Source organism: Plectropomus leopardus, chromosome 13 (assembly GCF_026936395.1).
Source record: "Plectropomus leopardus strain MGB_pleo_1.0 chromosome 13, ASM2693639v1, whole genome shotgun sequence".
In the NCBI taxonomy this organism is placed as follows: domain Eukaryota; kingdom Metazoa; phylum Chordata; class Actinopteri; order Perciformes; family Serranidae; genus Plectropomus; species Plectropomus leopardus.
In genome coordinates, this window is record NC_142188.1 from 14,239,739 (window position 1) to 14,257,472 (window position 17,734).

Here is a 17,734-nt window from a genome sequence, read left to right on the forward strand (position 1 = left end):
TACTTGACTAACACCCCGCCATATACTATATGAATAACAAAGGCAAGGGCTTTTAGTAAACAGCTATAACTCACAGAGAAACTGTTTAGAGTCGTGGTATGTAGACCTGGCCAGAGTGAACATCATCTGTTATTTACTACCCTGCGGGCCTGGCTCTAATGCAGCTCTGTTTCATGCTGCACTCCAATAGGCACAAATAAAGCCGTGACGTGCTGACATGAAACAGGCAGCAGTGGCTGCCGTTCATGGCCAAGTGTTCTCAGAGGTGAGAGGGAAACACACAGCCAGGATCTGTGACAGTGACATGAATACAGTATATCTCAGCGGTGTCTGTGTACACACAGACTTTCCACTCAGACCTCTCAGTGAACCTGGCTGCCGGCCTTCTGAAGGCTTAAGGGCTTGGCAGACTTGTTTGAGTCGTGTTGTGGTATCTCTTCTAGACAGCTGTTTGGTCAAACACACGTCGTCTATTAAGGTATCAAATTTGTATTCCAAAAAAGCGCGACGGTATCGATTTTGAATTTCAACTAGACATCAGACAGTCGGAGTTTGAGTTTGTGCCTCTGTTGTAGTTAAGGCTTTAAGCTTTCAGTGTTCAGCGTGATGTAAAATCCTTTTCCTCTGCGAGATTTGCAGCGTCGAGGGACACGCTGTGAGGAGAAGTGCAATTATATTTAAAAAGTACAACTTTGTTCATAGTGCGAAATATCAATCGAGAAGTCTCACCCCTGCATCATCTAATTACTGTGTTGATGAAGGCGGAGGTGAAGGTTACGGTGATGCTGAGCTCAGTCTGCAGCGAGAGGCTGACTGCTGCTGCCCTCCAGAGGACAGAGACAGAGACAACAGGCTCTGCAGAGAGCAGAGACAAACCTCAAAGACAAAACCAGCAGCTATGCGGGGTCAAAGCAGAGATGCTTTCAGTGAATGTGACAGCACACATGTAGATTTCAGGGGGGGAAGGGGCACATCACCCTCAATATTTGCATGATTTGTCCCTCGCAATTAGGGCTGCACAACTGAAATATTATCAAAATAACAATACAGCCATTTGCAACATCCAAATTGCAAGAGCTGCGATTTTTTCGGATGAAGGTAAAATGTGTAACAGCACACCGTAATTACTGAAGCTTTGTGGTGCAACAGACATCCTAGTCTACAAATCATATTCCAGATATAAGGGAACATGCCTGTTTGGTACAGACCACAGCAAAAATCACATCTTTTTTTTTTTTTCTCAGAGAAATTGTAATGCAAAAATCACTGTCCCTACTCACACTGCGACACATACTGCAATCGCCATACCTGTCAAAATAATTGCAATATGATTTGTTTTGCATGTCTTGCAGCTCTACCGGCAATACAAACATAAACACAGCAGGACTTCTGCTGTGACAAAATTAAAGCCATTTACGCTACTAACTGATGCAGAAAAGACACAGGTATGTGCATAAATATTCACTTGAATGCAGGTTGAGTGTCTAACTCTAAATTTCTTGTCAAAGGACCCCCAAACCTCTCATTTCACGTGTCCTTGCCGATGTTGAAATGAAACCTAAGCCTAACCCCTGTTAAACTGCCCAGTCAATATCCAATCCACGTCTACATTTTAGAAATGACAATGACAATAAGGTTACTAACTACAAAAGTAGCAAATATATAAAAACCTTTAGACTTAGGAAGAGGCTACTCTTTTTGAACATCATATTTTCCAAATTCTGTCCTGATTTCTGCAAATTTATTATTGTTAGAACGTTTGGCGGTGAGTGCAGCAGGACTTGTTTGAGACTCAAAACTCAAGGTTTGGGGCTTGAGCCTTGATTTACTTGTGATTTTCAAAACATAACTTTGTCCCATCTCAGGTTTTAAAACACAAGTATATCTGTGAGTGATTATTGCTGATTTTATACCCTTATCAGGGCGTTGTATCCTCCAGGATATACTGAATCAAGTTGTGATAATGCAAATCTTTTTTTTTCAACAAGAAAATATAAAACCATCCTTACAAAACTGTTTTATAAAACAAAAGTCCCCCCAAAATATAATTAACATGAAAAAACAACAACACATACATCATAGCCATAGACTTTGTACACGTAGGTCTACATTTTGAATTTGGATACCAATGATATGTTTGTTTTTGATCGTTGGCATGAAGTCACATGACCCATCTCTCCTTTCAGTGTTTCACATTATTATTAAGTTCAGCCAGTTTATGCTCCTCCCTCCACAGCCTGTCAGACAGCACAGAAACCACTCTATGCATGTATCACTGCGCTCACAGGTGTCACAGCTACAACAGCGCTCCCCCCCCTGCGATACTGCTGAGTTGTGATCTGGCTGACAAGTATCTGCTACTTTTAAGGTCAAGAGTGAACCTCGACATTGAGTATGCGTTACCCTACATCCTGAGTTTTGTTATTGTCAAAATACAAGAACTTGTGACGCAAAGACTGACACACTGCCTTCAAATCTGAGGTTACTGGCCTCTTGGGGTGTCTTTATCTCAGCTGCAACATCTTGTATTTCCATTTTCCTCCATATCTAACCCCTCTGATTTATCATTCCAATATACACATACTCTAACATGAGCAAATAAGCAAATACAGACACACAGCCAGCAGACAAACGTGGTATAAAGATGATCAACGGGTATCCATAACTTAGTTCCAGACCAGTGAGTGTAGTATGAGATCCCAACAGAGGAAACAGCCAGCGGGATGGACATATTTCACATTAAATTCCCGTAGGCTTTAAATCTTATTATATTTCAAGCACCAGATCCAATATATCAGCAATATGCAGCGTCTGACACTGAAACTGCATCAGAGTTTTGATTTGGTGTTTTTCTGATTATAGCTGAAGGTGGCAATATAACAGGCTACAACTCCGCACTTAAAACTTTTGCTTTGTCAGTTGATGCTAGATTAAGCAGCTCAGCAACCACTGAGTGAAAGCCATCCAAACCAAAGTCAAACATGCACATGTATGGAAGTGTGTTTTCCCCATCGAACAGGATTTCCCCCCTGCTTGTGTGTAGCCCCCACCCCCCTCGGTGGTTAGGTTTGGAAGGCGGCACAGGTGCACGAACTGAGTAAAAAATATTTGCAAGTTTTCCTTATTAAAAAAAAATGATCAAATATGTGTTTTTCTTTTCATAAAATAAAAATAGTTTGGTTGCACTGATTAAAGTTGTAGCCAAATAATACTGCCAAACTAATATAAGGCCAGACAAAATTTAAAGTAAACAAGAGAAACAATTACAAAACAACCCACGCCACTAACAGTAAATACAATTCAAAGAATATTAGCCGTAAACACAAAAACAATAGTACTAGCTGTAGAATTAAACATGATCGAGACAGAAGAAAAGTAAATTAAGAGATATATTAAAAGGCTAACTAAAAAAGATTAAATAAAATAGACAAAATCAAAACAGACATCACATAAAAGCAAGTCTATAAAAAAGGGTTTTAAGAAGCAAATTAAAAGAAGTCACTGATTCTGCAAGCCTCATCTCCTCAGGCAGAGCGTTTCAAAGCCGAAGGGCCCTGACGGCACAGGCACGGTCACCTTTAGTTTTAAGCCTCGACTTTGGAGAGACCAGAAGGGCCCGACCTGAAGATCTATGGCTCACAAGGGGTCAGCCTTTCTGTTATGTAGCTTGGTGCCAGTCTGCATAACAAGAGGGGGACTTCAGGAGAATAGAAGAGGGAATATTAAAAGATCAGATAAGATAATATCTAAAATCATTAGATAAAAGACAAATTCAATATAAAAATGAAATGCTCAAGAAAAAAAGTGATAGAATGATTAAAACACACTTAGTTTCATATTAAAACTATAAAGTTATAAGTGGTGTAAGTATCAAACCATAAAAAGTAAGGGTTTAGGTCAGGTCTATATAGGAGGAAACATATCGATTGGGAAACAGTGAGACACAACACAGATTCTCCTGAGGCCCGAGCTGCCAGAGGAGGCCAGTCTATGTGAACTGCACCACTATCTGGCTCATTGTTATGGGTAAGAAATGAAAGGGATGTCAGGCAACCAAGTGTGATCTAAATTATTTGCATAACAGCATGCAGCTGGTCAAACACTTGAGCTGTGTTGCATATGCACAGATGTCAGTTAACGTTGGATATAAACACAATGAAGACTGAGATCTCCGCCTTATTCCGCTGCAGAAAGCTTTTAATGCAACGCGACTGAGAGGCTTAACATTAGCAGTGATTATGGCCTGCGATACGTTTTCATTAAAGTGTTTATTATCCGCCACATTAATTTGCAATTAATTCAGCAGATGATTAGCACTCCCTCCTCACATGACTTTCATAAACGGTAGTGCCACACAAAATGCCACATGTGGACCATTAAAGTCAAATTAAAAAGGCTTTTATTTGTCTGCTACAGCATAAACACGCGCTCTAAATCACTTGTGTTTAACTCTGAGAAAATAATCAGACATCAAGTGGCGGAAAAAGGTGATGGTTTACATATATGAAGACACATGTTGTCCAGCAAACAAACATCCACCAGGGAAAACAGCACTGCTAACGTCAGCGTGCAGGCCACATTAGCAGATTAGCTGCTCAGCTGCAGCAAGGTGCACACATACAATCGTTTAACAGCATGAAAACTTACCTGCAGGAGTCACTTGGGTCCAGGTGGACGCTGATGTGAGTCTTTAGTCTCCAGCATCACTAACATGCTGTCTGTCCATGATATGTGCCTGAAGGCCACAGAGCAACTTTGTTTCCTGTTCCTCTTCGGTGAAACGCCGGTGTCACTCTGACAGGTGCTGTCAATCACGCTCCCTCACGCCCCTCCCGAAAAAAAGGAGCAGCACCCCCCCCCGCTCTTTTAACCCTTTGAAACCCGGAGTGTCATAACTTTGCTTGTGATGATTTCAGACGCCTTTCAGCCCATTTAAACCTTTAAACCCTGATTTTATTATTATAGTTATTGTTATTGTTATTGTTATTGTTATTATTATTATTATTATTTTACTGTGGAAAAAATGCATTAAGCAGTTTGGTAAGAAAAAATCCACAAATTGAAAAGAAAAAAAAAATGAAAGATTTAGAAAGCTCTTTTTTAAGTGCTTGAGAAAAAATGTTTAGGGAAAATCTATTTATAATTATCATAATTACATTTTAAAAATGATGTTACAAAATTAATTTTAGTACATTTTTCAAGTTTTGTTTGCCTTGCTTGCTTTGTTGTTGTTTGTTTTTAACTTACTTCTAACGTACTTTAGACTAGTATCTTTTTTCATTTTTTGGTATTTCCTCTTCCATAGCTTATTGCCTTCTTCCGATATATTTCTTGGATTTCATTGGGTTAATAATAATAACAAACTTCTAATAATACTTAATAATAATTATCATAATACTTATTATGATAGCAAACATATTTGATAAACACAATTACATTGACAATACAAATGATGGCTAAATGCGATTTTCATATATTTATATATATTTTTATAAATTTTTAAATATAATTTAAAATATCCTGGAGAAGAGCAATGTCTGTACTTGTTATGGAAATGCACTATTATATTCATGCTACATTTGTATATTCATCAATCATTTGTAAATTTGTGTATATTTGCAAACTTTTTGTGCAAATTTACCTCTCTATATAGGATGCTTTGAATTGAAACTGAGCACATTGTTAAATATTATATTCAATTTCTGCCAATATATCCCCCTAATGCCTACACACTGAACCTTTTTCCTTTGACTCCAAAAGATGTAGCAGAATTGAAGGACAAATTTAAATTAAATTTTTTTTTTTCCAAGGTACAAGGTAGATTTATTAGTCATTCTGTAAAACTACCTTTAAAAATGACTAATAAATCTACCTTGTACCTTGAAAAAAAAAAGTCTGCAGGACACTGGGCATATTATCGGTTGTATGAGATGAGTATAACAGACTTAAAGTAACAGATAAACTGTTAAAATGTCCAGTTTCTGCCCCTTGTGGTACAAATGCTAACAACTTAAACATTAATACCAGTCACTCTACTGTATAAAAACACACTGGGCCCCCTTTCATATTGTATAGTCACTATTGTCAAATAACAGCCAGTTTAAAGTCCATTCGTAAGAAACTAACTGGAGCATGACAGTGGTGTAGATGAAGTGGTGCTCGAGTTGATTTAACTGCGCTGTGGGAGCACACGACAGAGAAGTCTTTTAATGTCTGGGCTCCTGTTTACAAGCTTTGAATAGCATTTCAGGGTGTCCCATCTCACACGTCTAATTTTACTTGAAATCATGTTTGTATTTCTATTTATTTATCGAATCTGTGAATAAACTATATGTGAAGGTCTGGAAACACCGGAATCATGGACCAAAGCTTGTGTGAGGGGAAAAGTAACTACGAGAGATGAAAACTTTAAGAAAATAAAGTACTAATCATTGTTCAAAAGTGCATTTATTTAATTAATTCTTTTGGCACTTCAGTTATCATCACTGGTCACACAGTTAACATAAAACAAAAGTGAGCATCCCAGAACTACTGAAGAGTTGAGTCAAATTTACTGCCCAGCAGAAATTCAAAATGTTACAATTATTAAAAGAGCAGTTATTAGAAATGTTTAAGCGGTTGTGAAATTGGTTTTATCAGCAAATTCCTTACAATAATAATAAAATAAGCAATAATATGATTTTTAAGTATTGAATAAATATAATTATCTGACATTAGAGAAGTTTTAATTTGGACATTTGCCTCTGAAATGAAAGCAAAAAAAAATTTGAGGGGTGATCATCAGGGATTGTTTTTACATTTAAGTGTAAGAAAACACTGTGATGATCAGAGATGCTCACAAATTGTTTCATTAGGACAATATTACACAATTAAATGGATAAAATACTTCACATAAAGGTGACATACAGTATAAAGAGATTAAAAAAACATGCAAACAGACAGCACCATGGTGAGACTAACACAAGCAGCTTTGGCAACAACTGAGATTTTCTTTGATTGAAAGGAGGAAAAAAAGGTTTAACTTCAATAGCTCAAGGCATCATCAGGATAATGAATCGTTTCAAACATGCAGTAAGCTTTAAATGCTTAAAAAGTTTTTTTTTAAATGACATTATAAAACTTACAGAGAAAGGTTCAAGGACTGGACACAAAATGACATCTTAGTTCAAGTTAAAGGTAACCACTGAAGAATATCATAAAATCATTCTTCCGTGTTCTGGTCTTCTCTTTGGCTGCATCTTTATCCTTTTGAAACCTGAGCAAATTGGCTTGATTTCTTTGAAAAACACAGGAAGAAAACAACAAGAAATGAAAGTAGAAATGGCCCAAAAATGAGCAAAAAATTAGTAAAAAGAAGAAGAAAATTACCTGACAATTAAAAAAAAAACAAAAAAAACAAGGAAATGACCTGGAAAATGTGCTTACTGATTTTGCAACATTTTAAATATAATTATAAATATAGATTTTTCCAAGCTTTTTTCACTAGAAATTTTCTCTTTTAATTCTACAAGTTTTTTGCAATTTATGGAACATTTCTTACCAAGTTTCTCAGTGCCTTTTTTTCCCATATTCTTGAAAAAATCGTACCAATTTGCTCGGGGTCCAAAGGGTTAAATACTGTCTATGACAGCGTCTGAAGCAGCACAAGAAAAGTGATGCTGCTCCAGGTTTCAAAGGGTTCAGTCCCAATATCTTGCCCCTAATGCAACTTCTCAGGCAAAGAATCATGTGGACTCATTTTACCAGATGTCTCGTTTCATTTCAAAGTCACAATTTGATCTGGCTGCTCGTTTTGGCAAAGGTACCGGGTAAGATTTCAGTCCTTGCTTAAAGTCTTAGGGTTAGCCTTTTTATCACAAAATAAATCTGAGTAGTCTTTACACGCGTGTTCTGAGTCCTGCCGGCTCCGCACATGAGTGCTAGTGCTTTTTCTCGAGGTAATTTGAGGGCACCCATCCTTTTCTCGGTCTCCCATTGTCCAGAACCTTGCAGTACCACCATCCATTGGGGTTTCTGTCCAAGACCTCCAGACTCGTCCCCTCTGGGAATCCCATGGTTTCCTCATCGCCATGGTAATCTGCAATGGAGACATACACCTCTCTGAGGTTGTTATGGATGATGTGGGGTTTGGGTTTCACTGTAGACACAGGGAGGGCATTCTTCTGAGAGCCGAGGCCAAGAGATTCGGAGCTGCCAGTACCAGATCTGTTCCTGTTGGGCAGTGCTATGTTGTTTGGCGCCAGGCTGCGTGGCACGGTGCCAAAGGAGGCGTTGCGTCGCACTGTGGGGCTGGCCCGAGGGTGGTCAGTGGAGTTGAGGGACTCGTTTCTCCTGAGAGAGCCGACAGGGCTGGGGCCGTCCCTGATCGGGGCTGATATGAAGACAGACTGAGGTCTGACCACCTGCTGCTGTTTGGTGCTGTTCTGTTTTCGTGAGCCGAACAGGCCGATGGGTTTTGAGAGGCCGCCCGGAGGCTTGGAGGGGATGGGTGGAGTGACCTTCTTCAGGTTTTGGTTGATGTTATTCAACGCCTGCACCCTTTGTTCGTTCTTCTCCAGGCTGTTGGACTTGCTCAGGCTTCCAGGTTTCGTCGGGGTGCCCTCGGATTCGGACCCTGCCATGTCATCTTGTTGCTTGACAGGCTCTAAAAAGTAAGTCGGAGCCCAGCCCTCTGTGTCCCCCCAGCGGATATACCACCAGCCACTCTCCTGCTTCTCCAGTACTTCCACCTCCACTCCAGCAGGGAAGCTGAGCTCAGACTCTTGGACTCTCTCGTAGGGATCTGTGGTGCGATACAGGCTGCAGCCCTCCAGGTCAGAGTCTCCTCGGCTGCCTTTAGAATAGATGGAGGAGAGATCGGATGTGCTCTGAGAGGAGAAGGAGTCCTCCGAGGAGATGACAGAAGCTGTCTCAGAGTCCTCGCCTTTGGTTTTGGTGCCGTTCTTCAGCTGCCCTGTTGGTCGCAACTGTCTTCTCAAGGTGCTGATGTCCATCTTCTCTGCACTCGACGCCTTGGCTAGTTGTGGTTTAGGCCGCACCACCGGCTTTAGTTTAGAGGACGACTTCATGGAAGAGGATGCTTTGCTGTCTTCCTGGTCTTTCTTGGATAGATCTGGGCTGGGCACATTGGAGGCAGATTTAGGACTGGACGCCTCCTCGGCTTTGGTTGAAAATAGGCTCCCGTTCAAGTCGATCTTCAGCTTGTTGCCTGCAGGTCTCCGCCCACCTGATGTCGGGTTTGCAGTCTTGCTGGTTTCTGACAGAACACTTGTCTTGGAGGAATTTGAGTCCTTGCTGCACTGCCGCTCTGGTGTCTCCCTGAATGGCCGGAAGCCGTCATTCTCATAGATGCACTCTTCCTCTCCCTCCGCCTCCCCCTCGGCCTCATGGCCATCTTCAAATGACTCACACATCTTGAAGGAGGCGCTGTGGAGCGATGAAGCAGGAGAAGGCTTGGAGGACAGGTGGGATCCTTTCTCGGAAGAGGTGTCCTCGTTTTTCACATCCACCAAGGAACCTTCTCCCCTCAGAAACTCAAACTCAGACTCCATGTCCAGATCTCCGATGGCAGGGACGTCATATTCTGGCTCCTCATACACCGGCCTTCCAGGAGACACGGGGGACTCTGGAGCTTCAGAGCCAGGGCTGCTGGGAGGTGCTGTCTCTACTGAGTCTTGTTTTTTGACAGGGGGAGCTGGGGGTGGAACTTTTGGGCGGCACAGTGTGCTTGTTCTGCGATTCAGGTTGGGCTTTTTACGTTTGTCAATGTAGGAGCAGGGAGCCCAGCCCTCTTTCTCTCCTATCTGGACATACCACCATCCACCAGAGTTCTTCTCAATCACCTAAGATACAGATTCAAAAAAGAGGTTAGTCTTTATGTCATAGCATTTTCAAACATTTAAATATGATTAAGATTTTTTTCACTGAGAGGGCAGAGTTTTTACTGAGCTATAGTGAATAAATCGATACAGAGATACATGTCGTGGTACTGAAATTTACCTTGAAAAGAGTGCTTACCTCTGCTTTCTGTCCTCCATTGAATGTGATACCATCAGATATACAGGATTGGAAATCTGCGATGGTGTAATACTCTGCTTCCACTGTAGGGGCCTCTGGTGGGGATGGCAACTGAAATCCCTGAACACATAAGAATTTGACACTGTTAGCCATACTGTCAGTGGTGAAGGGTAATTCAGGGGTACTCAGGTATAGTTTTGAGGTACTTATGCTTTACTCAAGTTTTTCCTTTTCATGCTGTTTTAAGTATGAGAGGGAAAATATTGTACCCTTTTACTCCACTGATATTAAAAAGCATATGATAAAATGCAAAACAAAACAAAAAACTGATTGAGGCCCCTTGTAACGTTTTCAGAAGCCATTAGGGTTTCCAGCAACAACAGCTTTCACCTGCTGACTACAACAGATGGTTTCATTTAAATAAATGTTTGAGCAACATGTTTTTTCTTCTTTTCTACCCTATTAATCATTTGAAGACCCCTCAGATTCAACTTGTGAGACTTAAAAAAGGGCCTACCCTCGATGTTGGGACCTAACACACTAAAATAACTAACTTTATATAAGTAGTAAAAACTCCATCACCATATTGACCAGTTACTGCATTGCTGCATTGAGACATTTTCAGCAAAACTGAAGTACTTTTACCTTTGATACTTAATGTATGTTTGTCTGATATTTTTTCTAATTAAGTGGGATTCTGAAAGCAAAACATTTACTTGTAATTACATTTTTTTACACTAATGTATTGGTGTTTGTATTTTAAAATCTAGTGTGTTGCATTTAGTGGCATTTAGTGTTGAAGTCACAGAACTCAAAGTTCTCCCATGAGCCAACCATGGAGAAAAACTATGGTGGCCAACACGAAAACAGTAAAGTCAGTGTTTGGTTTGTCCATTCTGGGCTACTGTAAAAACGACATGCCGCACTCCAAAGAAAAATACCCACTCTGTATGTAGTTGTAAATTGCTCATTCCAAGTTCATAAAAACACATTGATTCTTGGGTGCAGGTGATTGTATAGTTATGAGACAAACTGGACCTTTAAAGAGTAACTAAACACACTACTTTTGGCTTAAATGTCTCCTCCCTGGAATGTGAAAAATGTCTCAAAAATGGGCAGGCCTGGTATGTATATATATACATAACTGAAAAAAGTGGGTAGGATTGATAAGTATTCACTTCCTCCTACTCCTTTTCGGACATGGATACTTATGCTTGTTAGCTAAATGTTGCTTTTTTTCTTGTTTATAATCTATTTTTGTTGTCTTATTTTATTTTCCATGTTCGTAATAAAGATCTAACAAACTAACTTTCCACTCAAATGTCAAGAGTTGGACCTGAATCAAACAACAACACTACTAAATAAAATCAATAATGCTTTTCAACTGGGGTTTTGTTACTCTTTAAATAAAGAATCTAGATTCTTCTTCCACCTGAGCTTATTGTCTGCTGCAAATGGTTTGTATAAAGGAAAGGCCACGGATATTAAAGTCCTGTGCATGACCATTAACTAGAGCGATGGATGACGAGAGGAGAGAATCGATGACTAAAATATCAAACAATTACCAGGGTTGCATCTCTTCGAGGAGGAGGTTTTTGCCTGAGAACTGGGGAACCTGTGAAACAATCACAGAGAGAAAACACATACATAAATGTTTGGTTGCATTTAAGAACAGACATTTATAAAGAAATTGATTTTTTTAAAGTTTGAAACTGAGTAATTAGTATTCTACATTTGTAGACTGACAAAACATTCCCTGTGACCTGACTAACCAATTTCCACCCGATGAGGAGCAATGCGGGCTACAGCTGGTGAAGCAGGCTCTGCTTTACTTTTTCCATCCTGCGGGGCATTGACAGGGCTGGAGTCAGCACACGGAATTGGCAGGCTGATCTCCTTCTTGGCCACCTGGGGGCTCTCTGGGACTCCTTCAATCTGCACATCTTTCTCACTCAAGGCCTTCTTATTAAGCAGGTTACTGATCTCCATGATGTTTCCAATGATCTCCACTGGGCCTGTCACCGTCTTCTTGCGGGGAGAGAGATCATCCTTAATCTTTTTCAGGTAAGAGGCTGGAGCCCAGCCCTCTTTATCCTGGTACCTGCAGAGTGAGGTGATATAAATAAAAAGCATAAGCCTTTTGTAATGAAAGAAGTAAAATGTGTCTAAGGCAGGTGAGCATAATTTTACCTGACAAACCACCAGCCTTCCAAGTTCTTCTGAATCACCTCCACAATGACGCCTTTCTCAAAAGCAATTTCATCCTTGCCCTCGCTGGTGTAGGGCTGCACAGTTATATACTTCTCTTCTGCAAAAGCAAGAGCAGAGAATAACAACAAAGCTAGGATTATGAAGGCAGTGAAAACAAAATAATTCTATAAATCCTTTCTGTAGACTTTATATATATATGATTACACTGCAATAATAAGAAGTAATGGTTAACATATAAACAATGATAGATAATTTTGTGATTTACTAGCACCAGTTTTGAGATATGATACTGGAGCTTTAAAACAGACTGGAACTGTTCTGGTTTCTGGCAGTTCGTTCGGCAGCCAGATGTGTGAGTAGATGCACTGTGTGTTGTAAATGTTCTTTGGCACAATAGATTTATCGATATTTTTCTTTATGGAACTAAGAAAATGTTATAATGCAGTGAATAACTACAGAACATAATTCATTCTTGCATTTCCAAAAAATATTTTGTCATTGTGCATATTTCTCTAATGTTACACAGATGTGTATATTGGTTATTGCTTTTCACAATATCACAGCAAAAAATTCAATCTTTGTATTTGTTTATGCTTGATGCACCCACACGGGTCTTGAGTGTATGCATGGCCAGAGTGAAGTAACATCATTAACACACCCTTTAAAGGAGGTCCTGTGTTTTCAGTTTTTTTAAATCTAAGATGGCAAAGGCATGACCCATCCCACTCTCACTCTGATAAGTACTCATTGTCTTTGTTGGTTGGGCTGACTAATTTTAGGCAGAAGGAGTGGGACTGGTTAGGATTAGGAAAAGAATGTCAGGGTAAATCTATCAGAGGCGGAATAAGGCAGAGCAGGGGTGAAAAAAAAAACACCTCACATCCTGTGCAGCAGGTTTTCGCCTGTCCATGCATATCCATCATTTCCTAACTACTATTTCTAACGATGCAAATGTGGATGGGTGGAGAAAAAGGAGAATCATGCTGTAGACATGAATTTGTCATTTGTCATTTGTGGGTTTTGGACTGAGTCGAACAGAGCTCAAGATGCCGAGCGGTCAGTCAGACCAGAGGGGAGAAGCAAAACTGAAAGCACCGGATGCAGAGAGGGAGGAGAGCCGGCATCAGGGCGAGGCTGACCCGACTGGGACCAAGAGTTGTTCCTCTACCAAACCTTCTTCTGGCTGATGTCCGGTCACAGGAAAAAATAAGTGGATAAGATGTGATTGAGGCTCACTCAGCAACAGGAAATCAGAGTCTGCTCTGAGAACATCTTCGCAGAGACATGGTTAACCCCTAATATCCTGGATCAAGCTATTGCACTGGATTGGCGGACCTTGTTTTGGGCCAACAGGACACAAGACTCTGATGCAAATTCAAAAAATGCATTGCAGAGATGACATCAGCAGCAACATGCCCTTGCAACCAAATGAATTAAATTCATCATAGTAGCTGGTGATTTTAAACAACTCATCCTTCAGACTCCAAAGATGTACCAGGATCAAAGACAAATCTTAATTTCTTTTTATAAACTATGTGTAAAAAAATCACTAATAAATCTACCTTCTACCTGCCCAATAAAGTCCAATAAATAACTAGCACTTGTGCATTTTCCTCAAAATATGATCAAATGTTGTGCTGCATAATATCAACCACTTTAACATGACTAATTCACTGCTATTTATTATGGGTAATGACTAAGGGGAACTACAGCACATGGGTCCAGCTCGCATCCTAACAGCATCCTCAGCATTGTGGCAGCAAGCATCTCCAACCTCAGCACATAATAGAGAGCAGAGGCTGCATGCTGATTTATGCATTCCCATGAGGCCAGGGGGCAGAGCAAAGACATCATTTCCTGTCATTATTGTAATTCTTGTCTAAACACAGACAGCACTGCTAGAAGAGGTGTGTTCAAAAAGACGACAAGGACATAAAAAGCTCTATATGCTGTCCTCCCAGTTGGTAAACATGAAGCAACATTCTTGTGACAAATTTTCCTTTTCTCCACCCATTTCCGAGGTTTTGAAGGAGCTGAGTGGTTGTGGGATAGTGAATCCCTTAGTTGCAAAAACTAGAGTAGTCTGCGCGGATAAGGATATTTCTGTAGGCTTTATTTTCCTTTTTTTCCTCGTTCTTCCGGCCTTTTTGTGTTGGGGCTGCTAAAACGTTTTCCTCTCACCAGCCTCTTTCAAAACAATATCCAGCAGTGCAACCGAGGGAAACTCTGAATCAGATGTTATGTTAACCACAACATGCATCGCCTGCATCAGTGTTATAAATTATTCTTGTGGAGTCAGCAAAATATCTGTCCTTTTTTTCTTTTTTTTTTTAAACACAAAGCAGGATTTCAGTCCTAGGGTGGAAACAACTCTCCTTCCACTCTAGAGAGCTGCATCCACTGCCAAGCATTAAGTTTGGGGCTGAACTCAATAGCTTATCCTCACTCCGCTGTCAGCAATCCAAACGCATCTCCAGTGAAGTTTAAAAAAAAAAAAAAAAAATGCTGGCCTTGGCAAAAAGAACATGTGCAAGTTTGTGATTGACTCTTGCTAAATAAGTGACAGATTAATAAGTTTCTTTGTTTGTCTGTCAATATTGGTTGCTATCTGCACCACAGCAGGATAAATGTCTGTTTCTGCTACATTTTAGTGAAACACACATTCGTTAAAAAACTACATACACGCTTCATTTGCTCGTAAAAAAGCAAAATATGGCTCCAAAATGCAACATAAGGCATTCCAGAGTCTATTACGCAACTACTTTCAGATGAGTGGGTCATTCTTTTTCTGTGATTTTGGGAAGATTGGTCTTGGCACACAGTGTTTAATTATAACAAAAACGCTTATATGGAGCAATTTTGTAGCATAATTTGAGCTTAGCATCAATAATTGGTGTATATAAAGTTGATGATTTCACCTTTGCTTTCCAAGCTCATTTCATATTAAAGTCAGTTAGTGGTTAGTTGTGGTGGATCGTGGCACGTGATAAATGCATCTGCTGGAGGACAACATGGGATGAAAAGCTGCGCAAATATGTGCATGTGGAGAGGGAGGAGATGAGCCATGTGATAAGAGACAATAATGAGACAGGGTGGGGGAACAATAACAAAGGGAGGGAAGGAGGTGATGCAGCATCTGTCTCATTTCACCTCGGCTCTGCTGCCGGCTGATGACACCCCCCAACGTCCATCTCCGGTCCAGCCTCTTCAGATGAGCCTTATGCCGCTTAGTAACTGACAGACACACATGGTGACCAGACGATGACAAACAAACATGGGAGACATGAAGAGCAAGCACAAATGTTACACAAACACACAGCGCAGAAAATGACATGGATCCAACCACATGATCCCCGTTATTAGCTACATGGAGGACATTAAAAACAAGACCACAAAGCAAAACACGCTGGACAGTTAGAGTGGATGGATGAAGGTTACAGAGGAAGTGTTAAACCCAAGACATCTTCTCTGTAGCTTGTAATTAGGATGTTGTTAGCATGGTTTTCTCATCCTGTTAAGCATCTGGGACACACATTGGTGCTGCAGGAATGCCATCCAATTAATAGAGCAGCTGAGGTGCCGCTCTGTGTCTCAGAAGGTCTATAATTCCCTATGCCTTTTGTAGGTAAAACAGTGGAGATGGAAATGATTTCTGCCAACTTGTGACACAAGATCTGAACTCTCTTAGAAGAAGTAGCTCCTTTATCTTTCCAATGATGGGAATATCAGACACAAACAGAGAGACAGTGTGAATTAATTATTCTAGGCAGCTGAAAAAAAGAAATCATACAATATTCCAAAACCTTAGGAATAGTTTGACATTTTAGGAAACACTATTTGCTCTCTGGCAGAAATTTAGAGGAGAAGACTGATACCACTCTCATGTCTGTATCATAAATATGAAGCCACTTCGAGCCGTTGGTTAACTTAGCTTAGCATAAAGACTGGAAGCAGATGAAAACAGTTCACTTGGTTTAGTTCAAGGGCAGCCAAAGTTGACAAATTAATATGTTATCGTTATATCTCATTTGTTTTATTCATACACAAAAACAGTGTGTGAAAAAGACAATTCATCATTACTTGAGTTATGTACCAGACCAGTTTTTGCCTCTGAGCTGTTGCCAGCCAAACTATTTAGACATAATGTTTTAATTTGTGAGTTTTCAAGCTGATGGTAGGTGGATTTAAAAAAAACAAAACAAAGACTGAGCAAAGCTGGTGATGGGAAAAAATTAACAAACAAAACTTTATGAACTGCTATTTTTAGTGTCCAGTATGTACGGGATAGGCCTATTGACCTTCTAAGTGCTCATGAATCTCTAAGGTTTTCAAAGTAGTGCAGCTATGGCAAGAAATGAACAAGTGAGGACCAATTAAATCGGGCACAAGTCACGACCCTTGCCAGCCAACTGTATTTACCTGCTCCTCAGATGATCATTCTGTGTGTTCATGAGCTCTAAGTTGTAATGTGGAAACAACACACACGCTACAAAAAGATGCGTTGTAATTTATGACTCTGGGTTTTTAAACAACACAATAACGTAGAACAAAAGGAAACGGATCAGACTGAGATAAGATTGGGAACTCACATTTCAGATTAAACAGACATCACATGAATGCAGCACAACTATTATTTGCCCTTCAAAGAACGACAGAGAGCTGGTTTTATCGATATTAATGTAAACTTGTGAAAGATTACTGGTAATACACTGAAGAGAAGTTTTGTGAGGCATGCAGCTGTCGCATGTGTTTGTACTTTAACTGAGTATCACAGAGAAAATGACACCATATTTTGCAAAAGCTGTCAAAACTCGAAAATGCATCAACTCCAAGGAACCCATACTCTGAGAAGAATCAGTCCACCCATCGATAAGTGAGGATAGCTGTTTGCCCCAGTTTCCACTGTTTATGCTACGCTAAGTTAACTGGCTGCTTGTATTAGTTTTATGTTTACCACACAGACATTTGATTGGTTACAATCTCCTCTTTTAACTCGAATAGAAAGCAAATAAGCATATTTCCCAGAAAGTCTAACTATTCCTTTAGGCAATGTGTATATTTCTGTGGAAAAGTGGCAAAATAGAAAGAGGAGGATGTGTTTTCACTTCCATAAGTGGGTGAATTCACATCTCATACTGTCTAAGCTTTCAAGTTTCAAAAGAAATATCATAAATTCCAAATCCATTTTTTTTTAGAAAAGTGTTTTTTTTTCTGTGACAATGTGGTGGCACAGACTGTTGACAGACCACAGGACTGACAAAGAGACGCTTTATGAGTTTCATGCCATTCCCATGACTGACTAGACACATAAACACTAATTGGACTGACAGATCGTCCTTCCTGAAACCCCCTGGCAGCAAACTTCAGCTATCTCTGAGAGAGCAGATAGGAGTGTAGGGTGTGTGTAGATGTTTGCGTCTGTGTGGTCATACATGCGGTATGCATACACGCTGAAATCTGTTGATAAATATGTAATCTGTGAGTCTAAATGGGGAGAGAGGGACAT

General features: G+C 40.1%; 2 protein-coding genes across 5 annotated transcripts in view; both read right to left on the reverse strand.

Annotated features, from left to right (window-relative positions):
* Positions 1–4,821, reverse strand: part of sorcs3b (sortilin related VPS10 domain containing receptor 3b) — a 189,883-nt gene extending 185,062 nt beyond the window's left edge. The window contains exon 1 of the mRNA XM_088086090.1: positions 4,648–4,821. The gene's annotated coding sequence lies outside the window, so the exon portion shown is untranslated. The remainder of the gene's footprint in view (positions 1–4,647) is intronic.
* Positions 4,822–6,428: 1,607 nt separating this feature from the next.
* The window catches only part of LOC121954827 (SH3 and PX domain-containing protein 2A-like), a 66,715-nt gene continuing 55,409 nt past the window's right edge, over positions 6,429–17,734 (reverse strand). For 3 of the 4 annotated variants that reach the window (XM_088086228.1, XM_042502539.2, XM_042502537.2), the window contains exons 9-14: positions 15,379–15,462; positions 12,208–12,325; positions 11,790–12,118; positions 11,583–11,632; positions 10,018–10,137; positions 6,429–9,842 (exon numbers count right to left, since the gene is read on the reverse strand). In XM_088086228.1, coding sequence (XP_087942354.1) covers positions 7,920–9,842; positions 10,018–10,137; positions 11,583–11,632; positions 11,790–12,118; positions 12,208–12,325; positions 15,379–15,462 — 2,624 coding nt within the window. In that variant the 3' untranslated portion in view covers positions 6,429–7,919. The remainder of the gene's footprint in view (positions 9,843–10,017; positions 10,138–11,582; positions 11,633–11,789; positions 12,119–12,207; positions 12,326–15,378; positions 15,463–17,734) is intronic. The other variant, XM_042502538.2, reaches the window with a different exon arrangement.